Consider the following 24,790-nt stretch of genomic DNA (forward strand, 5'->3'; position numbering starts at 1 on the left):
CTTTTAATTTTATTAACAGTTTAGTACCCAGATTTAGCAGAAGGTTGTAATTGTTTGTAAAATTAAAATTGAGATACCAAATTGTTTAATTTGTAAATAAGAGGTATTAAACTGTGAATTATAACATATATGGGGACTTTACAATAATTTGCTCTTAGAGTTATTATCTCTCTCTTTCCTAGTTTGCGTCTCCCACATCATGTAATGTAATATTCTTTCTGTCCCGTTTAAAAAGAGACATACCTCGTTTTTATATGTCACATGCATCAATATAGTGATTTTTGTGCCATTTTATATAGAAATTTCTATTTTACCCCTTTTCTCTTTCTAAAATTAATTTAGTATTACTTTATACACAACTTATAAGATCATTATTAGTAGCGATAAAGTAAGAAACCATATGAATCATATACATTGTTTCATGTACTTCTCTCTCTAATATTTTTGTGCTCTCACTTCTCTCTAGAAAGAACTTTCATTTTCTCCATCTTTTTGAGGGTGGGGGAAGATGATCTGTCCGGCTAGCCGGAAAATCATCTTCTCTCCGCCCATATTACTAAGTAGTATAGATCTAATCTTTATTTCAATAAATCTTTTGTTAAAAACTTTAATTTTGAGTGGGGTTTTTTTTTATTTTATCATGTTGTAATAAATTTTAAGGTCTTTACCACCTCTTTTGCTTTGATTTTTTAGATCTACAAAGAATTTTTAGTATTTGATCGTTATTCAAAGTCAAGTTTTTGTAGATCTAAAAATTGGGAGGTTTGTGACTTTTAACTTTATAGATCTAGATGATGAAGATAGTTGGTTGGCAAAAATACTACGCTTCAACGGTTCAAGCGGATTTTCCGTCTCATCGGAAGAAGAAGGTCGAACTCCCCGTCCGACGGTTTATCGTTGTGTTAAGTTTGCGGGATCCATGATTAGACTTCTTTTTAATTTTGCTTGTATCACGTTTGTTGCCTTTTATTGGTTGCTTAATCTTGAAAGATCATATAAAAAATTATTGTCATATGACTTTCACTCTTGTATTGTTATATTCATCAATAGATCTATCTTTAGAAAGAAAAAAAGTAAGAAACCATATTAATATTTTATTATTTTTTTAATCTATAAGCAAAAGACATTTGTTCCTTCTTAAACTAAACGAAAAGAATAAATAATAGGACTTTGTTGAAAACCATAAAATCAGTTTCATACATGATTTAGGAAAAATTTGTAGCAAACACGTGAATTGTGATTTTTTTTTCAAATCACGGATTCTCTTTAAAACAAAGAGATAGGAGGATGCGACCCAGGAAGCAGCAGCTCGGAGGAAACAGTTCAGATAACAACAAATCAAAAGTGTTGGACAGATCGGATGTGGCAGAGTCAAAAAGCAGCGGAGGCGTGATGATCACCATAAATTGCAGCTCGAACTGATAATTATCATGTACAAAAAAGGTTTTAAGAACAAAAAAGGATGAGAAAATTACCGTAAACAATTGCATTAAGGCTTTTGATAAGACAATCTGAGTGGATATGTCTTTTGTGGTGATTTGTCACGACCAAAAATCATGGATCGGGACTGGCGCTAGAAAATAAGAGTGTTGACTCTGAAACCCGTAACAAGTTTAAACATTCATCATATAATTCAAACATCAATATTATAAAGCCAATACTTGGGGATAACAGAGACTCTAATAACATAATATCATTAATCTTATTTTTATTTTATAAAATATAATTATTAATTAAAAACTATTGAGATAATGATTACTATTAGAGTTAGAGTACTAAATAAAATAAACTAGTTATAATATTGCCCTAAAAGTTGATGGCTTCGTCTGAGAAATAGGTTTTTTTAACTTCTTATGAATTCTCCATACATGTAGAGGTCGTTGATTTAAGATTGGGAATGAGTATGATTGTTTTCATATGTTGTTTCGTCCAACAAATTAGTGTAGCAATGGGAATGAGTAGAAGTTTTCAAACAATTATTGCAAAACTTATGCGGAGGCCACTCTACTTTACCGGTTTTGTTCGAGAGTCTCTTACCCCAAAATTTATCACGTTCGGGTCCCTGTATTTAGGAAATTCCTGATTATAACACTCTTACGTGGATAATAAATGGCAAGTATAATTCGCTCTCATTATGTGAGATTCTGAAAAGAAAATTGGTATGATTTTTTAAACTTTTAATCCCCATAAAATACATAAAAATAAAGGAGCACAAGTGAATTTTCTTCTTTATTCTCCAACGTTTTCTCCAAAACTAGTGGATTTAGCAATCCCAAAAAAAAAAAATTCTTATCCAAATTTTACCAAAATGTTATTTAAACCTTAATTAAACCTAATGAAGTTGGACTCGACGAACAAACAAAAACGATCTACAAATAGGTTTGAAGATCATACAAAGACAAGGCATACTGACTTCGATCCCGGATGGCGGTGAAGACAAATATTTAGTTGTTGTTGGAGATTACAAAGACAAACTTAATTGTTGGAAATTTCTTAGTTGTGTTCGAAGCGAAGAAAAGAGATGGTTGTAAAATGATGTCCAACAGAGGCGAAAAGACGTGATAAATATGGTGGAGAACCAGTGGCTAAAAAGATTTTAAAGTTTTATTTGAAAAATAAAATGATTTTAAACTTTAAAAGTGAGTAAGCTACGTGATTTTTTTAATGAGATATTAAATAATATGAATATTCCACGTAGGTATGGAGTAACGACACAGAGCATTTCGTTAACAATGTTAGATAAAGGAGATTAGATGTGTTGATTTTAAAACGTCAAGGGATTAATTAATTGAGATCAATAATTCATAAAGGGCCCATTTGCTCCCGTCTAAACCATATGGGCATTAATTGTTCCCTTTTGGCCTCGTGGAATATGACATGTACATTCCACGTAGGCAGAAACTAACGTTTTGTAAACGCTATTACACAAAAAGATTATTGGTTGTGATCTCTTCAATTTTGACTTTTGACAATCAATTTAAAGGTTCCAATATTGATTACTAGTGTATAGGAACCTATCAAAAACATCGTGGAGCAATTCGGAAGTGTCTAACTAGAATTCAAATTTCCGGATTTTTGAGATCCATAATAGATTTCGCGGCCGTGGCAAAGGAGTGTCACGAGCGTGACACATGAGTCGCAGGCGTGACTTAGGGCTTCGCGGGCGTGACACAAGCAAGAGACTTAGTCTTCAGTTTGGCCAAGGTTTCGCGGGCGGGATGAATGTGTGTCACGGGCGTGACACACATAGACGTTAGATTGCAACAATCATAATTTTGAACCCCCAACGACTCTATGACACATAGCCTCTCAGCATTTGACCACCTATTTTCTGCAAAAATTCAGCTTTTTCCCTTGAAGACTTAGAGGAGTTGTTGGGGTTATAAATACCCTCCATCTACCATATTTATGTGGTTATACACTCTTACATCAACAACAATTACAAGCATTCAATCATATTCTTTTTCTTATTAAATTGTGCATCATTAATTGATTGCTTTTCTTTGTGGTTGATAATCAATTTTGATTTATTATTAGTTTTTTGTAGGTTTGTGATTAGCCTTAGAAAATCACTTTGTGAGTTTGTGTTAAACTCTAGAAAAACACTTATTGTAATAGTTAGGTGTTAAGATTAAAAACACCCATTAGTAAATTTATTACAAATCTCAATCTTTGATTCGAACCACTCCAAATTACTTGTGTTCGAACCATTAGTAGTGGAGTAGAATCGGCTTGTGATTCGAATCACTCTAAATTCCTTGTGTTCTTTCTTCTACCTCTCAAACTCTAAACCAAGCACTAATTAATTTTTAATTTCTAAAATAACCTCATTCACCTCCTATAAGGTAGTATTTGGGATTTCAGCGCTTTATATGGTTTGCTTTTGAAACGTTATGGACTTAATTGAGATTTGAAATCTAAAGAGGACCTACTTGCTTTATAGCTTAAACAAAAGGAGCACATTTATCCTCTTTCTCTTTATTTAAAGGCAGCGTTTTAGAAACTGAATCGGTGGCCGAACCGGTGAGGCAACTGGTTCCTCTCATCATATAGCACAACGTTTTGCGCTTTTTTTTATTTAAGTATAAACTAACCCTAAAAATAACTTTTTTAGAGAGAGAAAATATTGCTCTTATGAAGAGAAAAAAAAAGAACTAATTCTTAGAAAAAATACTTTTTATGTTGAAGTAAAATTATAAATTTTTAAAAAAGAAGAGTAATAATGTATAAATAGAAAACAAAATCAAAAGTAACCTTTCAAAAAAAATTGGTATGTTCTGTTTTGCTAATATAATATAGTTAACTTTCCCATTACTCTTTGGATTTGCTATTATCCAAAGTCTACTACACAGTGCTTAATCTCCTAAAATCCTACAATTCAAATGCATTCGCTCGTTGGGCATCAGCCAAGAACATCCGCCTTCAAACTCCCATGGACCAGTCAGCACCGCCGCCACAACCACCGCGACCACCACCAATTACCAAAGAAATGGGTATTCGAATGTGCAGCTTTAAGCAAACAAGGGCAGCGACTACTATCTTCAGCTGGCGTCGCCGCTGCCGAAGGAGACAGCGTAGCGACGAGTCGTTTGATAAAGAAATTTGTAGGAGCGTCTCCGAAACATGTAGCACTGGATGCTCTCTCTCATCTTCTAAATCCTCATTCCGCTCACGCTCACCTCTCTTCTCTCGCCTTCCCGGTAACTTTCTTTATCTCAGTAAGATTATATTTTTAGTGTCCTATTGAAATTGACAATTTTCCTTGATACACTATTTTTTATTATTATTCTCTTTTTTATCCTCTTTAATTAATGTATAAATTGTTTTAGAACAAAGGATCACTTTACCCCCTGAACTTGTCACAAAGTATCAAAAACGTCCAAATTAGCAAAACGGGATCACTTTTACCCTGAACTTGTCAAATTTAGTAAAAAAAAACCCCTCCCCACTCTCACCCTAGAGAGTGTACCTCACTCTCCGGTTTTAATAGGGGTTTTGGTTTTCTAAGGTGGTTTTTGATTGAAAAAAGTTTAAAATAGTCCTAATTTTTTTTAAACATTTTAAATTAATACCTAATAATTTAAAAAAATAACAATTTCATCCTTACAAATTAATCCTCCAACTTTTACTTATATACCAAATTAATCCCTAAAATTTATATTTTTTAATAAAAAAAATTAAAATTTTTTACACATTAAATCAGACCCATGGGTCAAAAAATTGACCCATGGGTCTTGAAGAACAGACCCAGGTCTGTTCTTGAAGAACAGACCTGAGTCTGTTCTTCAAGAACAGACGGCAGTCTGTTCTTCAAGAACAGACTGCCATCTGTTCTTAAGAGAACAGACCGGCGGGTCTGTTCTCTCAAGAACAGACCTCGCCGGTCTGTTCTTCTTGAGAGAACAGACCCGCGGTCTGTTCTCTCAGGAACAGACGGCGGCGCGGTCTGTTCTCTCAGGAACAGACGGCGGCGCGGTCTGTTCTCTCAAGAACAGTTGGCGGCGCCGTCTGTTTCTGAGAGAACAGACCGCGGGTCTGTTCTCTCAAGAACAGACTTCCGGCGAGGAGGAAGTCCTCCTCGCCGGAAAAAGAAAAAAAAATTAAATTTTTTTTGGATAAAAGTTCAAAAAGGCCCCTAGATTTATTAGAGTTTAATTGTTATTAATTAGTGTTTGAGTGTGATTAATTAGAGTAAATTAGGTTTAATTAGAAACCCACTCTTCAATTAAGTGCCACGTCAGCATAAGGGGTGTTTTTGTACCGGTTTTAACAAGTTCAGGGTAAAAGTGATCCGGTTTTCTCAATTTGGACGTTTTTGATACTTTGTGCCAAGATGAGGGGGTAAAGTGATCCTTTGTTCAATTGTTTTATATAAATGTGATGCATATAATATAACATAAGGATATAAAATTAATTATCTTTTTTTAAAATAATGTGTAAAGAGAATCTTCTCAATTAGATTGCAATGCAAGAAATATATATGATTTTTTATTTATACAAAATATTTTTCTATTCGAATACATTATTTTTCGGGTTAATGTCAAAAAAAAATCACGAATTTTACATATTTTCTCATTTTAATCACCCAGTTTAAATTTTCTCATTTTCATGCACGCAGGGTCGGCCTTAGATGAACCGAGGCCCTGGGCGAAATCTTAGTATTTTTTTATAAATAAAATCTATTTTTGTAAAATTGTTCGTAAAATAAACTCGTTTTATTTTTCTCATAAAAATATATTCTTTTTTACTTTATAAAGGTACTCTCTCGGTAGATTATTGATAAATATTTAGTAGATTTTCGGTAACTATCGATAGATTTTTAGTAAATTTTTATAACACTTCTTTTAAAAAATACATTTTTTATATAAAAAGAATATATATAATCTTATTTACTCTTATTTGTATTGCTATATAGTTATTATTAAAAGAGCCTAATTAAATTACAATATTTACTACTATAAAAGAGGCCCTTTAAAATTTATTTTCTAATTACTAAAAAACCTAATTAAATTTTAAAAATGAAAATTTCATCTATCATAAAAAAAAATTAATAACATTTTAATATAACATTTATTTTTTCTATAGACCCTATATAATTATGGGGCCCTCTAAAATTTGTGGCCCTAGGCATAGGCCTTAGTGGCCTATGCTTAAGGCCGGGCATGCATGCACGAACTAACACTTTTTCCCAAATTCATGCATGGTGCTGAGGTGACACTCATTCATTGGTGTAAAATGACCTCCACCTCAGCGAATTACACCAATGGAGTCGTGACACCTCAGCACCGTGCATGAATTTGAGAAAAAGTGGTACTCCGTGCATAAAAATGAGAAAATTTAAACTACGTGATTAAAATGAGAAAACGTGTAAAGTTGGTGAATTTTTATGACATTAATCATATTTTTTATATATATGATAATACATAAAATAAAAACGTTTTTGCGTTGTGGATAATGTGAATTATGAAGTGTATGAATAGTAAATTATGTTTTAATTTATTTATAACTCGTTAGATATTTCTTTCTTTCTGAAAACACGGATATGATATCGAATATTTATTATTTACGGAAATAGTCCTAAAAATATTTCATATGAATTTTTGAGAATTTTAAGGGAATGTTTTGAAACAGAAAAGCAGCTCAATATTTCCTTGCATCATAAGATAGGTTGAATTTGGAACTAAGCTAAGACTCATTGGTTAAAAGGGAACTCTAACAGAATGACCATGTTTTGCAATTGCAGCTGTATATGAAAATTTCTGAGACTAGTTGGTTTGATTGGAATCCGAAGCTAGTGGCTGAACTTGCTGCCTTGCTTGATAAACAAGGCCAACATTCTGAATCAGCAACTCTAATTTCTGATACAGTTTCTAAATTAGGTGCTAAAGAGAGAGATCTCGCTCTCTTTTACTGCAATTTGGTTGAGTCTCAGTCGAAACATAACTCAATTCGCGGTTTCGATGATTCTTTTGCTGATTTGATGCAGTTGGTTAGCAAATCGACCTCTGTTTATGTGAAAAAACAAGGGTGCAAGTCGATGATTAACGGGTTATGCGAAATGAGTAGACCGAGAGAAGCAGAAATTTTGATTGAAGAAATGAGAGGGGAAGGAGTGAAGCCGTCATTGTTCGAGTTGAGATGTGTTGTTTATGCGTATGGAAGATTAGGGTTCTTCCAAGAAATGAAGAAATGTATTGATCAAATGGAAAAGGAAGGGATTAAAGTTGATACAGTTTGTTCGAATATGATTCTTGCGTCATATGGAGCACATAATGCGCTTCTTGAAATGGTTTTATGGCTTCGAAAGATGAAGAATTTAGGCATTCCATTCTCAATAAGGACTTGCAATTCCGTCTTGAATTCGTGTCCTACAATCATGTCGACTGTGCAGAATTCTAATGACAAATATCCCATTTCGATCCACGAGTTGACGGAGATTTTGAGCGAAAACGAGGGTCTGTTGGTTAAAGAAATTGTGGAATCTTCAATTTTGGATGAGGTAGTAAAGTGGGATGAATCAGAGAGTAAGGTGGATTTGCATGGATTGCACTTGTGTTCAGCTTATGTGGTGATGTTGATCTGGATTGAGGAGACGAGAAAAAGATTCGGCAGTGGAAAATATGTGATTCCATCGGAAATTCGATTAGTTTGTGGTTCGGGAAAGCATAGCATTATAAGAGGGGAATCTCCGGTGAAGAGTATGGTGAAAGAGATTATGGTTCGGACAAAAAGTCCGATGCGAATTGATAGGAAGAACACAGGTTGTTTTATTGCTAAAGGCAAAATTGTTAAAGAATGGCTGTGTGCTAATAATGACTCAAGTTATTTTACTGTTTCTTGAAGATTAAAATGTCACTGCAAATTGTATGAAGCGATGAAATGAAGGTGTAAACCGCTCATGTAAGTTTGGTGAAATTCTTAATCTCATTAGAGATTTCAGTCATGGAGTCATAAAGCTCCGACTCAATATAGAGGGTTAAAAACCTGAATGATACCACAATTTTAATTTATATTTAAATTTACTAGGAAAACCTTAATTCATTTCAATATACTGCTAAAATTTTGTTCTTGTTTAATGAAATTGTACTTCATCATATCTAGTAAGAAATCTATTCTTAAACTATGTTCGTCATATCTATCCTCTTGTGTGGCATCTTATGTAGCACTATATTATAAAAATAGGTTGCCAACATTGCCACATCACCTTATTTTGATCACAAAAATTTAAAATATTCAACCTTGGAATAAAAATTAACCTGAATTTTCATAATGTGTATTTTTTAAAATTTTAAAAAGTGTATCAAATGAGTACTTTTACCTATTTTTCAATCATAGAACTGCTAAGACTCAAAATGATTTTAAATTTGTTGATATAGTTTGTCATTTTAATTTTAGATATACAAGTGTATCATTGTACATACAATCATCAATTTTTAATATTATGATGCACAAATTGAAGTAAAAACAAGACATCTTTGTCTTTCATCACCAAACGGCTCACCAGAAAATAGCTAAAAACACACTGGTATATTTTAAAAAGTTGAAACACTAATATACAAATAAAATAAAAATTCTGACGCCAAAATAAAGGATTTGAAAAAGTACAACAATCACAGATGTAATTTTTTCGCTCATGATTTGAACCCTCAAGCGGACAAACTATTTCTCTTGTTTAATCAAACTTGAAATTAAATTCTTTTTTCTAAACCCTATTGAAAGCAATTGTGGAAAATTATCCCACAAATTCATCTATGTACGATGGTACATTGCCTAAAAATGATGGAAATACATTATACATTCAACTTCAACTAGTTAACTACGTGCTATCATTGCTATTGCCAATATAATGATGCAGAGAAAATATATACAAGATGAGATAGTTAAAAGTGCTGATCATTGCTATACACCGGGAACTATTACATGTACGACATGCATGAAAGATATACAATTGAAGATAGCTCTTATGTAAGCCCAAAACTTTTTATGATTCGACAGTTAGAAATACATACTTCCAACCGCACGAGCAGATCATTTGATGGTCCAGCAACAAAATTCCGTGCAACGAAGGAGTTGAAACTCCCAGAGCTGTCTGTCTGTCACCTTCAAAATTTCTTAATGATTTCTCTACCCTCAAAAATTCCGTGCTTGCTATCAAAACAGATATTCTCAGTCTTCAATATGACATGTTCATGTCAATGTCATGGAAGACTGGCAGTTGCGGTAACTTTCTTCTTCAACAAGAAGAAGGCCTATGGCGGACCTGGGGAGTATATACAGCTCAATCAGTTTCGGATAATAAGAACCCTGGCCACATGAAAGTATACTCATATGACATATTCTGACTTATGACTAATCAGGTAGGCTATATCCAAAGAAAAAGAAAATACAAGATAATTAAATGTCTCAATTAAGCAAATCAAAGAAAATGAAGCACATTGACTTACCAAAGAGCTTCCAGCAAAAACTCAGATTCTAAGAACTAAAACCATGGCATCCACCATATATACATCCTTCCAAGATTTTTGGGTGACACTGCTTCAGCAATTAATCGGCGTGCTTGGCCTTCCACAGCAAGAGGTAAAGAGGGTGCAGCTCCAACACCGACAACCACTCCTCGCAGCCTTGCTTCAATATTATTAATGGCTCGCTGCGATTAGACAATTGTTAGAAACTATAAACTCAAACCACTCTATTGAAACCATACCATCAAACTAACAATTTTAGCTCATTGATTCACTCGGACAAGTCAACTTAATAATCCAAAGAATATAATCCCACAAATAAAGGAAGATAAATATGATACACAAACAAGTACGTAAAATGATGAAGATATTGGTAACCTGTGCATGCGGATTCTGAACTTCTACTCCGCTGGATTTATGAGTTTTTGTCCACTCCACCAAAGGGTCGTGAATGAAAGTTTCAAGAACGCTCATCAAGGTTTCCCTGTGTGTCCTCAGTACAGAAAGTGTGATCTCACACACCCGTAAGAATATGCCTTCATATCCAGTGATACCTAATCCATCAATAATGTTCTGGATAATGCGTCCAACAGTCATCACAAAACTAAGAAATCAGGTTTCAAAAACTACATGCCACTGGAAATGATGTAGTACTATATAATTATTAACAAACACAATTGAAATGCTACTGGATACAGAATATATAAACTTGTAGCCTGGAACACAATGCAGGAAGTAAATTGCAAATTAATCTTCCAAGAAATATCCAAGTATAAATGAAATAAGTGGGTACTTAAAAAAAATAAAAGAAAAAAGGTTACCTGAGTTAGCCTAAAAGGCACCAGTTCAGGCTTCTCCAACTGCAATCCTTTGTCAAATAGGCAACTAAAATCAACATGAACACAATCACCTGTAGTAGAGTCAAAGAGAATGTTTTCACCATGTCGGTCACCTAGCCCCACAATATGTCCAACCATTGACCAAACGGCACAAGTATGTGCATATGCAATGCGGGCCCTAAACCAAGCTGCTGGCTCAGAAAATGTGGTCAAGAACCATTTGTGAAAAACTGGAGGAAACATTGGAAGTATCTTGTTCTTAAGCATCTCATCTTCTGGCGTTTTACCATGGCACTGATCATAAATTCGTTTGATTTGGGGATTAGTCTTCTGCCTGTCAAACTTTCCGCATGTTATGTATAGGTCTTGAAGTATATGCCGGATTCCACGAGTGTGAGGCACCCATTCAATCATACCACAGTCCTCAGTTAAAGGAATCACTGCAAAGGTACGGATATAGAGTTTCCTTCGTCGGCTTTCAGGATATTTGGACAATAACCTGTTTATCATTGCATTAAACTCCATCATTCGAGCATCTTTCCTCAGGTCATCCTTGGGTTTGCAGAGAAATGGACGTTCAATACCATCACTGCCCAACAGAACAACCTGAATATACAAATCAAATAACCAGTTGTAAAATAAAAAGGCAATACAAAACTGATTATATAAAATCACTATGATAAACTAATATTATGTTCAAAAAGATCTATAGCATCTAAACCTACTTAATTTATGAAGCTTAACTGAAACTGTGGAACCAACAAAACTGAATTAAGAAAGAAATAGAGTGAAAGTTAAAGAAACTTGTTTCACATCGATCACATTCAAAAGATATGGATAAGTGCTCCTTAGAAAGACGGGAAAAAATATAGCTAAACAATTGTGTGAAATTTTTTCAGAGAAAAGTTTGTATCTGAATGTGAGGTAACATTTTACTGTACCATGGCTATTTACAAGAAGCTTGTGCATGCTGTTAAGATAATACTATTGTTAGACCTCACCTAAAAGCTTGAGCTTTTGGGTGAATTGGTTATTTGACATCATATTATAGCATCTATGATCGAAAATGGAGAATTCAATCATTGACAATCACCATTTGGTTAATTGAAATATTTGAGCACAAGGTGAGGTGAGTATGTGTGTTCGTTTAAGATAAACTATTGTTAGATCATCACTCAACAGCTTGAGCTATTAAGTGGATTGGTTAATCGATACATGCTATAGAAACAAGTTGATGAGGTATGATATTGACCAATTTGTCAATCGTTTGTGCAGCTAAGAGGAAATAAATTGAGGAACATGCCCAAATAAATAGAAAGGTAGCTCCTATTCCTAAACCAAAATCATAAAATCACTTACTTTCTTAGGTCGTTGAAGAGATGAAAGAATCTCGGCCTCATCAGCGATTCCTGAAATTGTTGGAAGATCTGATGCAAAGAATACATCAGAGGTACATGAGTCCGTAGGGCTGACATTATAGGCCGGTAAACTAACAGTGAGTGATTGCTGGGTGGGCATAATAATTCCCAGTGGCATCATCCTCTTTAAAGAACTAAATTCAGTTGCAATATTAATTGCTCGTGCTTTTGGCTGGCCCGGGTGAAAGCACAACTTTATCAGATAGTCAATTAGGCTAGCAAACTGAACAAACAAATTGCTCCCATCATATCCTTGGGCAAACCCTTTCTTAGCGTCATTTATAATTTGTGTAGCTTGGTCTTTTCTTGAAGGAACTGTGGATTTTGAGACAGCTGCCATAATCCACAATGCTTGCTGTGGGTATTGCCGGAGGACAGATGTGATGATGCATCTGACCAATTTAACAATATCTTCATTCTGGTGACACACTCTAGAAACCAATTGAGGCAATACTGTTAACCACTGATATGCTGGTAAATCCTTTAAACAGCCTCGCATGATACTCATTACCTGCAATATAATAAATGGAAAAGATCATTTGCAGATCTGAAATAAAATAGGAAGGATTTCAAAAGAAGTTAAACTCTAAATGGAATTAAATATAATTGCATCCCAAATGATAGTATACCTTCCCATGAACCTTTTTCACTTCTTCATTGGATGATGAGCCACATCTAAGATAAACGCTCCCAAAATCGAACCATAAGGTTAGCAGCCTTGGAAGTGCTTGAAAGAGATTTCTGTGGCCTTTATGAAGCCCTTTGGCATAGAATAATAATACATCAGGTACATAAAACCACCAATGCTTTTCAGTAGTAGATTCAGAATTGTCTGCCTGACGTTTCCTGGCATCAACAAGCACCTCATCACAATACTTAGCTAAATAGAAAAATCCTTTATCCCATTTTGGCTGCAATTCTCTCACCCTGGAATAAAGTGTTATGACATCTTCCTTCTGCTTCTGTCCAGTGTAATGAATCCATCTAGTGTATAGCAGAAGAGTCTTTGCAATATCTTGATTTTCATTTAAAGCTTGAGCATCACAAAGCGAAGGTTGGGGATTCAGTGGAACCACTGAAAGAGAAGTGATTAACAGCCTTGAAGCAGAGCCTATAGCCTTCTCCGGCATGTGCAGGAGAGCTTGTTGCAGTTCTGCAATAGCACCATCTGATCTCCTAGAACTCCACAGAAGCTTGGCCTTTTCCATGTGAACATTAGGTGCACCAGAAGCTTGGGCCTCTAGAATTGCTCGATTTGCTGTCGCATAATGACCAGCCATACGACAGAGCTTTGCATATTGAAGCCAGCAATTTCCCACATGAGCACCAAGACCATTAGCACCAAACACCAATCTTCGGAAAGCTAAAAGTGGTTCTCTTGCCCAAAGAGAAGGTTGCGTAAATCTGAGCCGATTTTCCCAGTTATCCATCAATTTAGTTAATTCCAAATCACCCAGATGAAACTTTTTATCCAAGAAAGATCCATCACCGAGAAATGTATGGAAATCTTCCAACTCCTTTAGCAAGTGAAGTTTGACGATATATGGATAAGCCCGTGTATAGGAATCCATGCCTGCTGCAGCAAGAGGAGCGATCAGAGCTTGTTTGGACAATGCTACTCTTTCAGCAACTGAGAATTGATCCTTTTTCATCATAGCCTGGAGAATCTTTGCAACATTCAAATCAAACCAAGCATTACTCTCAGAGCTGCTACATACTAAACCTTCTTCATCAGCCCCACCAAGATACTCATCCATCAAGTCCCACATGCTAAGCCTCCATGCTGCCTGCACCCCTTGCATACACCATGTTTTCTTGTATTGAGGAAACCTAGAAATTAAACCATCCACATGTGTGACCATGGTCTGAAGGTGACTAATGTTTAGCAGACAATTAACAACGTCTGAATGCCTATGAACTGATGTTGGCTCCATCTGCAAAGCCTGCTCACAGAAAGTCATAACCTCCGCCCAGTTTCCTCCCTTTTTGTTAATTAAGAGCTGGTCCTGTAAGCTTAACGTTTCACGTAAACAAGCCAGGCCAGATAGACCATCAGGTTCATCTAAACAGCTGTATATTTCCATTAGAAAGGAAACATCTTCATCCTCAAAAACATCACTTCTCTCAGCGGCAGGGTTAAAGGAGCCAGACTTTTCGCGTACATGAGATTCAAAGTACATCAAAGACCTCGCATAAGCCTGACACTTATAGGACGCTCTAGCAAGAGTTAACTTAGGAATTGCAACCAGAAGCTCTGAAACATATTTACACTGTGAAATGAGTTGACCTTGATCTATCACAGAAACAGAAGTTTGATCTTTAGTTCTGGAAGCTTGCTTCTTAGAAGCTGGTAACTGGAAAGATTGAGAAAGAGCTAATTCTTGCTCAACATCATCCACCCATTGCCCTAGATTGTCTAGGAGATTGAATGCAGCTTGGATGCAAACTTCACTTTGGCCACCAGAACCACTAATAGCATGACACATAGCACTAATATTCACTGAGGAAGCTGCGTCAAGAACAGATAGGATTTCTTCAGCTATACCAAGGCGAGCCTCTTTGGTACCATGACAAACAGCATTTAAAACTAAATAAGGCAGCAAATAAATTGCTATTTGCATATCATGACGCACTATACCGCGACAAGCATTAAATATGGTTGCACGAGATCCGGTGGCATGAGCAGTCAGTTTCTTAATCCATAAAAATATCCATCTTCTAAATGACATTGAAGGATGGTAAATTGGACCAAATAATGTTGAGTCAGCTACATTTGGAAGCTGAAATCTAGAGGTTAGACAAGGGGCTATTATCTCCTTGACATAGTTGGAGAAGCGGTCCCACAGTCTCTGACCCCGAGTATTCATCCCACTACTGTTTTCAGTACTCTTCTCCTTCATTGGTTGTGGCAAAGAAGCAGTGATATTCTCATCCAATGATGCTTCACAGCCTGCAACTTTTAGCAGCTCTTGTATAGCCAATGCAGCTGAGTCTTGAACAACAGTATTAGACGCAGCTCTAAAAGCCCTAGCCAAATGTTTATGGATCAACTCAAAGATGAGATCATCATCTGAACATTCAATCTTAAAGCGTTGGCATGAAAGCCCCTTCACCTTGGCCGGGTCAACTGCACCTAATGCTCCAAGGCAATCTGCACAGACCAACTTCAACCGCTGCCCCACCAGAGTCCTTGATTCTTCTGCACATCCTCTTAATAAAGATGTGATTAAAGAGCTTAAAACATCCATGTCTGCAGAAACTTCACCTGTGATCAAAGCTGTAATATCTTCCCTTCTCAAGTTCAGTAACTTCTTCAACTCACATGCTACCATATACCTCACATTCAAGTTCTCATGATTCAAACCATTAACAACATTTTTTAGTTGATCCTTCAGAATCATTGACCCACGTGCTACCTGAATAGCTTCATTTACTTCAATCAGAGAAGGAATACTAGGTAATGGAGGGAACTCACAGATATGCTGCTTCAATATAATTCTGTTTTTTAACACAAGTTCTTCCAAAATTTTCACAACTTTATTCAAGTGCATGGAAGGATTTTCTTTACATCTTTCCAAAATGGGAATCAGGGCAGCGAAGACTTGAGAAATTATATGTTTAGTGCTAGAAGGTGATTTTTTTGCCAATTGCACAATGAAAAAATGCAATACAGATAAACCCTCACTTTGAAGTGATTCTTTATCAATAGCATGCATGAAAAGAACCATTAGTTTTGGGACATAGGTGTTGAGCTGAGAGCCCATCAGTTCAATCAACATTTTAATGCGTTCCAAAGCTTGTTTCTGTACCGAAGAATCATCTGAATTAAGCATTTTTCTATCAATACTGTTAAGGAGGCCAACAAAATGATTCCTTAAAAAGCCTGGAAGATCTTCTGCCCCTGTCAGAACTCTGGCAATTTCTTTTATCATTTCAGGCACTCTTGATAACCTGCAAAGAGAAAAAATGATAATATTTGAAAGGAAGACCAGTAACACATTTTGGGAACTTTAATGGTTATCACTTATCACTATTAGTGTATAGCTATTAATTAAAGAGAGAAAGGCAGAGAGGACAAAAAATGTCATGCAGATAAAGAAATTTATAGCTCAATCCTGAGCTTTGACTGGATGATAGAGGGAGAGACGAAGTAAAAAGCCATCATTTTGTGATGATCACATTGATTGATCACCAAACAGAATGCTATAGTAAGTTTATCCTTCAATATATTTGAAGGAATAAGGAAAGACTGATTTGGGGGGAAAGAAAGACTAATTTTGGGCCATAAACCTGCAATGTCTTTAGTTCCAATCCAAAACAACCATAATATGATAGTTCCTGCAACCTAGGACAGCCATAAAAGATTTGACAGATGAACATTGTCAAATGCAATTACAAAACTGCTCAAAGAACTGCACTCTAGTTACCTTGTGCAAATAATGGACAGGTTAAGGAATACAGAATGCCAGAAATACCCAACAATAGTGAGTTCTAAAGTTTACTTGAAATTTTCAAAAGCAAGTCAAGAGAACTATACCTTTCACCTATCTCAACGATATTACCACCACTTTGAAAGCATACAAGTTCATCTAAAAGTGCAGGTAGTGCAGCTGCAAATATTTCTTGGTTGTCGGAACCAGTCTGCTCATGGTAAAACTGCAAGGTGGAGAGTAATTCCTGCCTATTTGCCCGATGGAGAGCAAAAGCGAGCACTTTCGGCAACCAGTTCACTATAAGAGGCACCATATCATCGTTCCCATATCTGGCCAACTCCAGTAATGCAGGAACTGCTTTGTCATTATCTTGATGAGAGACCACGAGCTTTGGGAGAACTATTGGAATCATTTTCTCAACAAGTTCATCTATCGCAACATCAAATAAGGCTTCCGCAAACTCTCTGACCATTGCTGGTCGACTTGCAAGACTCATTGTTAAATAGTCAAAGAGTTCATTTCGGATATGAACAGCTTTTGAGAGGCTTACTTCAAATCCTCCTTTAAGATGGAAAAAACAGGATTTTTTTATTAGCCTAGACGCATTCATTCTTATAGTAAGATGTGGACTATCAAGTCGATCAACCAACAAGATTAGTGAATTCAAGAAAAGTTGACTGGAGATATCAACTGTAACCATAATTTCTGCTGTAGATTCAAGAAGAGTCTCAATAGTTGGTGGATCCTGAGCTGCCACCAACGACTGTTCCAGTATATCCAAAAATCTACGTTCTTTAGTTTTATTTGATGAAACCCCGTCAAGAAATAGACAACTCAGCACTTGATCATCGAGGAAGGAACTGATCTGAGTGCAAAATGCTTCCCTTACATCCTTCTGTGTGTTAAGTAGTAAAAATTCAACACATATAATCCATTCAGATCTCGTTTTAATAAGAGTATCAGCAGTAGCATGCAGAAGAATACGCCGGATGGTTCTCACACAGCCAACTTGAACATCTTCCGAGGAATTATCATAAACAAGTTTAAAAAATAGGGACTGGAGATGCATGAAATTACAATTGACACCCACTTCTCCACCTGAGATATCAGGAAGTTGTATCCTTTTAGAATATACTCCATGATTGGGCACGATTCTTTTATCACATATTGAACAACAGAATCCTTGCAGTAAATGGTCTACTGTCTGACTGTGTTTCTCATCATTAATTGCCAAATAAAACTTGCATCTACTATGACCATCAGCAGTATTGCAACATCCATATAAGCACGACATGAAACCAAGAGAAAAGGGAATGATCTGTTTAACTTTGTCATGTTCCTCTGTCGCCAGGAATCTGCAGATGATAAGATAAAGACAATTATGCCACAAGTTATCATATTAACTAGTTTATCTACATGTGCAAGATGTACAACATCAAGTTTGAACAATTATGAGCATCTAAGTTCTCTGTTGATAATAAGCCTATGGGAATCCGACTGAACTAATATAAGTTGGCTTAAGCTTGAATGAGCGTATCTGACAAAAAATGTATTCTAGTTGTCCCGGTATGCAAACCAAAACAAATGAGATAAAAATTAGCATAATCCGCAAACTCATTCTTTTCTAAAATCGAACAACAAAACCTCCACTATGCACCATCAGTTACTACAGAAAGTTGGAAATAAGTTTGCCAACACAACAAGAACATTTGAGAAACTTGGAGCCAAAAAAGAATTACACAAACATACTTGTCGTGTGTACAGAGACAAACACGACTAAAACTATAATTACTTGATAATAGAGATTTTTTAGGCAAATGGATGATAAAACAGAAAAATGTGCTTCAAACCCTTTTATCAAATAATCTCCTAAAGGGATCATAATTTAAATTTCAATTCACGAAAAGGAGAACTGGAAGTAAAACAAATGTCTAGATATAATATAGAAATAACTCTCATCTTTTCTGTGGTTTCTTCATTGAATTGACAATTTCCTTTTTCACATCTAAATCTCTAATCACTGTTCATAATTATGCACGTGATAAAGTACACTCACAACAGTGACAATTACTAACAACTAATTACTTTAATATGTAGCCAAAACAAATGGAAAATCTTCTATTTTTCACTTACTCCAGTCTTTCGAACATTTGAGCAAGTACACCAAGACCTGACCACCAGACAACCACTGGCATTGAAATGATAGTTTCAAGTCTAACTTCTTCAGCTCCGTCATGAAGACCCAAATCGAAGACTTCAAATAGACTTTCAGTTTTAAAACTAGGACCAAGCTTGGATAAAACTCTAATAGAGGTACATTTTGCTTTCCATGGAGGATGTGGTCCGCCGACCATATGAGAGTGGGTCCATGGCAGCTTCAGTACCATGTGTATAAGATCCACATAATCGTCCTTAAGTCTGAAAGGCTTGTCCTCCATGAGAAGAGTGCCTAAGTAAAAATAGCTAAATGAGTCCAACGGAATAACAGCATTCAAATGCAAAGTTTCAGAGGCTGGGCCATAAATTCATAAAGAACAAGTGTAAAAACATCAAAAAGAGTAAAATCAAATAACCAATCAACCCAAAAAATTTAAGTTGTTACGTGAAACTCCAATTATTTATTGAAGGCAAAGAGTATGTTTATAGTCTTACTTTGCATAACCAAAATACTGTGAATTCCTTCCAAGTAGGTGGGAACGTCAAATATCACTGAAATTCCTTGTCTTGCCTACACGATATACATCTCAATCAATCATTGGAAAAGTGATAGCTAGCGGACAAATTTACAGATAACAAATACCTGCTCGCATATCCACGGTATCCATGAAAGCATTTGCTGGAAGATGCAGAATGACATATTGGTCATCGGGTATCTAGAAAAGGAAATACAAAGCATACTAAGAGCTGCTAGTGCAACATTTGGTCTTAAAGAATCAGGTCTAGGAGGAGCGTGCATAATGTCAAGTAAAGAAATAAGAAATGCATGCATATTGTCTGCATATTCTTCTCCTTCCCTCTCAGAATTTAATATATGAGTAAGCTTAGTCTCCTCTGGTACATCAGCATCATAAGCCATAATATTTTTGTCAAACTTCAGACGCTTGATCTGGACAGTGTTTAAGTTCTGAGCACGTCTCTTATCTCCAATCTTGGAATTCTCAATTGGTCCATCATGTGATTTAGGTAAGCCCAAACTGTCATTATTTAAGGCTCCCCCTCCAACCCTCTCATGGCCGAGGATTGTGAGAGTAACATGAAGGCAATCTATCAAGGAAGGACAAGGTTCTGGAAAACAAAGTATATGTACCAGAGACTCAGGTCTCCAAATATGAGGGGGGCAAGTTCTTGCAATTCGTTTGTAAACACTGCATAAAGCCACCTGGGTAAAAGGAAAACAGAACAAGAACAATAAGAACTAATTCCCACATGGAAATCATTGTCCAACCAAGAGGTTAGGAAAAGGAGAAATTGAATGCTCAGAAGAACTTGTAACTTGCATTAATTAAAACGATTTCAGGATCTAACCTTAAGTTCTTGGCTTTTGGTTCTCCACATTGACAGAGGGAAAACTTTCATTAAATTAGTTGCCGTCAATTTTACAACATCATCATGACAACTCGAATGCAACACACTAAGGCAACCACCAATGGAGGAATCATATACCAAATTTCTGCAATGCAAGCAAAATATTAAGACAGCTTAAGTCTCAATCCACAGTCCTCAAAAAGTTTCGTCCGCTATAAGGATCATTTTCCTCCATCCTGCTTTGCTAAAAACAATCCAAATATTAAAAAATTTAGAACTAAATAGGGACATTAGAAACACAAGAAGATCATAAAAGTAGCCAATGGCAAGCATAACCATAGATCACATGAGCAAATCATTGTGGCAATACACATAGTCACAATCATAATGGAGGTGGCCTATTTTTGAAGTTTTAGTTGATAGAGGAAAATTTACTAGTTCACATATGTGCAATACACTAGCTAATGAATAAAGAACTACAATCCAAATACTCTCAATGATATTAACTCAAAGAAAAAAACAATCCAATGAAGAAAAAAAAAATTATGATTTATTTGTTCTGATGGAATAGAAGGGAAAAGAAATAGAATTCTTTGAACAGCACAATCGGAAAACATTAAATTGGAGAGGAATGTGATTGTAATTTCCCCCCAGTTTGATGAAGACAAATGATAAGGACAAAATTACTAATATATCCTTTCTCTGAAGCTCACAAACATAATCTTAATTTTTTTTTCTGAAAGTTGATCATAATTTTTTAAAAAGGAGATTATACTTCTCCATTTTTCACAAACAATCCAAAGACAAGAAAGCAAATACAATTTCTTTTCTTTATTTTCTTTTCTGGTCTTCCCACTTCTTTCCTTAAATTTCTTTTATTTTCTTTTTCTTTCCCTTGTGTAATTAGTAATCAAAACAATAGGACTGGAGTTATTATAAATGCAACATACAATTGGGAATTCTACACCAACTTAAAAAAAATAAAGACCTAAAGTTTTCACTTAAAACTTTTCAGGACTTCTTAAAGATTCCTGCAAGATTGTACATCTGAATATTGCTGATAAATCAAAAACCAATAAAAGGAAAATATACTAGAGCTCCCAGCTAAGCATGCAGCATGACGCAGTTACAGTTGTTACACTTACACCAGAAATCTTCGAAAACTATCAACATAATAACACTTTATAATTAGAAAGTCAGATCTTGTAAGATTGTGGTTGTTTCTTAACTCTGCGCCTTTGGAGCATATACGTAAAAAAGTTCAACAGCAGTTTGTCTAAAACAATCTTCCCAAGCGGCATATCGCCAAACATGAACGCAATCAAGAACCACAACATATTAAGACTATTTTATCAGAACATTTATTCTCAAGACATCCATATAAAAAATGCATCAGTTACAAAAAAAATTCTATTCCAAATTTCTGACATTCTCCTATTGTAAATTCAAACGCATACCTATATACAGGAAGTCCCTCTTTGTCCTCACTTAATATTACAGCAATTGACTGGATCAGATTCTCATGAGGAATGAAATCATCATCTATAACAGATCCAATCACGCGCGCAAAATCAAAACAAGCCTTCCATAAAATTTCAAGTGTCAGAGAACTGTCAAAAAAAATCTTATTGTAATTGAAATGAATCAACCAATTGAGACAATTTATCCAACTATTACATTAAAAAACTCTCACATACCAAAAGTATAAATAAAATAGGCTAAAGCCACGAAGTTGTAAAAATCTTTCTACGCACCATATGCAAGTCAGCATCTCCATAGCACAAAATAGAACAAGCGGATGAAACATTTGATATATTGACGAGCCCCTCAACATATAAAGTGCCTTCAGTTAAGCATTTGCTGATAAGCTTAATCATCCACGTCGCTAATGGTTGCCACCTATCTTTTCCCGTAATGTTGATCAAGATACCAGCACCATCAAGGGGTTTACTGCTGGTAGGAAGATCAGCAAGACAAGTAGGATCCCCGAGAACTTCAGCAAAGGACGTACAGAAACACTTCAAATTTAAGCTAGGACAGCCTGAATCATCAGCAGTTTCAGCAGAAATTGATGCTGCATACAGAAGATCTATATGCAGAAAGAGAAAGAGTTAAGTTCTGCACATGTTAATGCGCTGTCCATAAACAATGAATTAATAAAGAGAAAACACCACATCGAAGATGTAAACACTACAACTATTTACAAGAAACGCATTAGGTAAAAGATTCCTTACCTTCAACGGCCGACATAGCATCAATGAAAAATTTACAATATGCATCTCGTGCTCCAATACGAAGCAATGACAAAAGAGATCCAACCGTCTCAAAAATCACCCCGTGTCGCGAGCTGAAACAATATAGTCAGTTTCCAAAATAGATACTTATTAAGAGTAAATAAACAGAAACACCAACCTATGGTTTGACAAGATATCAACAATCATTCCAATTTCAACACATCATAATCTTCAGTCTAATTTCTAGTAAACCCTAACTAATACAATCACAGACTCACCGAAAAGCAGGCTCTGCGAAAAACGGCAAAATCCGACCGATAACAGGCAAAACAGCAGTAGCCTTGCCATGATAAAAGAATCCAGGAAAATTCTTCGCAATGTGAGAAATTAACTTCAGAACAGCAATCACCTCTCTCTCACTAGCTGCAATCATTTAAAAAAAATCAAAACGAAAACTAAACACGACGACTGCAAAATTAGGGCGTTAATTGAGTTCAAATTAGATTGATCAAAGACGAAAAACCGGAGGAGGAAGAAGGAACGACGTAGGAGTGAAGCAGATTAGGAAGGACGGCGCGGAATCTGTTTCCTAAAGCGTCGTCGTCGTCGAAGGTGGCGTTTGACGGCGTGGAAGAGGAGGCGGCTATGCGTTCTCGGAGTTCGTGTATTAAACTGGAGAGGTTACTGTTAGTATTAGCGGCCATTTTCGCCGCCGTTGTTGTTTGGTTTTTGTGTTTGTTTGTTTGGTTTCATTTATTGATTTTATTTCCCTCCTAAATTCGAAATTTTATGGTGTGTAGAAGTGAACTCATTCTGGGTGTATGCAAGAACAAAACATGAATAAATAAATTCACTCTTTTTTAAGAAGAATTTTAAATAAATTCTTATAGCATCCACAATTAATGCTATTTTATATGCTATGATTGGCATGAATAAATAATAAAATGCTATATTTATCATAACGTTCTAATTTTATCTCCAATGCAAAATTACAAAAAAAATTATAATTATTTATTAGGATAATTATCTATTAACTTTTTTATTAATTTATAAAAAAATAAATCATATATTTTAGGATTAATTTCATAAAAAATCACAACATTTACATGAGGTTGTATTTTAATCACGACTTTTAAAAATTGTCATATAAAACCATGAACTTTTATTTTTGCTGACGTAGCCACCAAAATCCGGCAGATTTGAAAAAAATGGAAGGTAAAAATATACCGAAAAAATAATCAGTAATCTATTTGAAAAAAATGAAAGGTCAGAGTTTTATGAAAACTTTTAAAAGTCGTGATTAAAATGAAATTTCGTGTAAAATTCGTTATTTTTTTATGGAATTAATCCTATATTTTATAATCTTCATTAATATAAATTTTATTTTTATTTGATATAATAATGAGTTCTTTTAAAAAAGAATTGTTAAGAGGGTCAATGATTTATATGAAAATAAATTGTTTATAAATTATTTTAACATATTGGTGTGTGGTTTATTATTAAAATATTTAATCAATCGGGATCGTAAAAACAAAAAAAAATATCATAAAATTTAAGATGAAAAAAAAATGAATAATGTAAAAAAGAATAGTAGTAAAAAATTATAATTAATAATGAATTTTAATTGGTCGTAAAAATTTAGCATATGCTATAATTGATATTAAATTTAACACAGAATATAGCATATTCTAAATTTAATATTGAATATAGCATTATATTGTATTTGGATTTTAAAACTCAATGCTAAATTATAGTATTAACATGCTAAAATAACATTGCATTGTGCATGCTCTTACATATTCAATTAGTGTGAGGATTTTTTTTTTAGGTGAAAATTCAAAAAAGATATATTAATAAAGCGCAATAAAAATTGCAACCAAAATACAACTCTCCTAAGAGAAAACAAACAAAGTTACAAAGTCAATCTCTGCAAATTAAATTGGAATTCTCAACTTTGTTCTTAGCAATGACAATACACCTAACATTTATGATTATAGTCGAAACAGTGTTTTAAAAATCGGATCGACTGGTTCGACCGGAAATCGAAAGTCAGTCCAGTCTTTTTTACCTTAAGAACGGGATTTACGGTTCAACAGTTAACCGGAATAACTGTAAACCCGGAGTATCATTGAACCAGCTGAACCGGAAAACCCGTCTGGTTCACTACCAACGGACCATATTATTTTAGATTTATGAATTTTATTACAGAAAAAATGAAATTTTTGATAAGAAAAAAATTCAAAAATATACATCTAAGAGAATATGTTATTATTGACAGAGTTTTAAATTTTAAGAAAACTAATATGAAAGTAGATCTACGAGAAATGGTCAAAGAAAGAAAATAATAGTTCTTAACTGAATTTGTGGCGTTGCCATGGT

At 35.0% G+C, this 24,790-nt stretch overlaps 2 protein-coding genes across 5 annotated transcripts; one reads left to right on the forward strand and one right to left on the reverse strand.

The window, feature by feature from the left end:
• Positions 1–4,257: 4,257 nt before the first annotated feature.
• On the forward strand, positions 4,258–8,510 carry LOC126679814 (pentatricopeptide repeat-containing protein At2g17033). Of its 2 annotated transcripts, none has more exons than XM_050374810.2 (2): positions 4,258–4,700; positions 7,244–8,510. In XM_050374810.2, exons 1-2 carry the CDS (start codon positions 4,383–4,385, stop codon positions 8,339–8,341), a joined length of 1,416 nt encoding a protein of 471 aa, XP_050230767.1. In that variant the 5' UTR covers positions 4,258–4,382; the 3' UTR covers positions 8,342–8,510. The 2 variants fall into 2 exon arrangements, with proteins under 2 accessions (XP_050230767.1, XP_050230768.1); XM_050374811.2 differs by having other exon boundaries at positions 4,259–4,700; positions 7,487–8,510.
• A 793-nt stretch (positions 8,511–9,303) lies between these two features.
• Positions 9,304–23,227, reverse strand: LOC126680400 (serine/threonine-protein kinase ATR). Of its 3 annotated transcripts, XM_050375529.2 has the most exons (16): positions 22,935–23,225; positions 22,690–22,834; positions 22,412–22,524; positions 21,932–22,266; positions 21,635–21,759; positions 20,178–20,322; positions 19,453–20,031; positions 19,305–19,380; positions 18,786–19,101; positions 16,757–18,007; positions 12,849–16,170; positions 12,161–12,730; positions 10,784–11,407; positions 10,341–10,535; positions 9,945–10,147; positions 9,304–9,760 (listed from the first exon to the last, which is right to left on the reverse strand). In XM_050375529.2, the coding sequence occupies exons 1-15, from the start codon at positions 23,113–23,115 to the stop codon at positions 9,980–9,982; spliced, it is 8,145 nt and encodes a 2,714-aa protein (XP_050231486.1). In that variant the 5' UTR covers positions 23,116–23,225; the 3' UTR covers positions 9,304–9,760; positions 9,945–9,979. The 3 variants fall into 3 exon arrangements, 2 of the variants coding, with proteins under 2 accessions (XP_050231486.1, XP_050231488.1); XR_008790801.1 differs by lacking the exon at positions 9,304–9,760 and having other exon boundaries at positions 10,025–10,147; positions 10,341–10,516; positions 22,935–23,227; XM_050375531.1 differs by lacking the exons at positions 22,412–22,524; positions 22,690–22,834; positions 22,935–23,225 and having other exon boundaries at positions 21,635–21,787; positions 21,875–21,951.
• Positions 23,228–24,790: the final 1,563 nt, after the last annotated feature.

The sequence above is a fragment of the Mercurialis annua genome, linkage group LG5 (genome assembly GCF_937616625.2).
Source record: "Mercurialis annua linkage group LG5, ddMerAnnu1.2, whole genome shotgun sequence".
Taxonomy (NCBI): Eukaryota; Viridiplantae; Streptophyta; class Magnoliopsida; order Malpighiales; family Euphorbiaceae; genus Mercurialis; species Mercurialis annua.

Coding starts and splice junctions, on each gene's coding strand:
- LOC126679814 (XM_050374810.2), top strand. CDS start 4,383: ATGCATTCGCTCGTTGGGCATCAGCCAAGAACATCCGCCTTCAAACTC. Junction 4,701..7,243: donor TCTCTTCTCTCGCCTTCCCG/GTAACTTTCTTT, acceptor TTGCAATTGCAG/CTGTATATGAAAATTTCTGA.
- LOC126680400 (XM_050375529.2), bottom strand. CDS start 23,115: ATGGCCGCTAATACTAACAGTAACCTCTCCAGTTTAATACACGAACTC. Junction 20,323..21,634: donor GAGGGACTTCCTGTATATAG/GTATGCGTTTGA, acceptor CTTGCATTGCAG/AAATTTGGTATATGATTCCT. Junction 11,408..12,160: donor CTCTTCAACGACCTAAGAAA/GTAAGTGATTTT, acceptor TTGTATATTCAG/GTTGTTCTGTTGGGCAGTGA.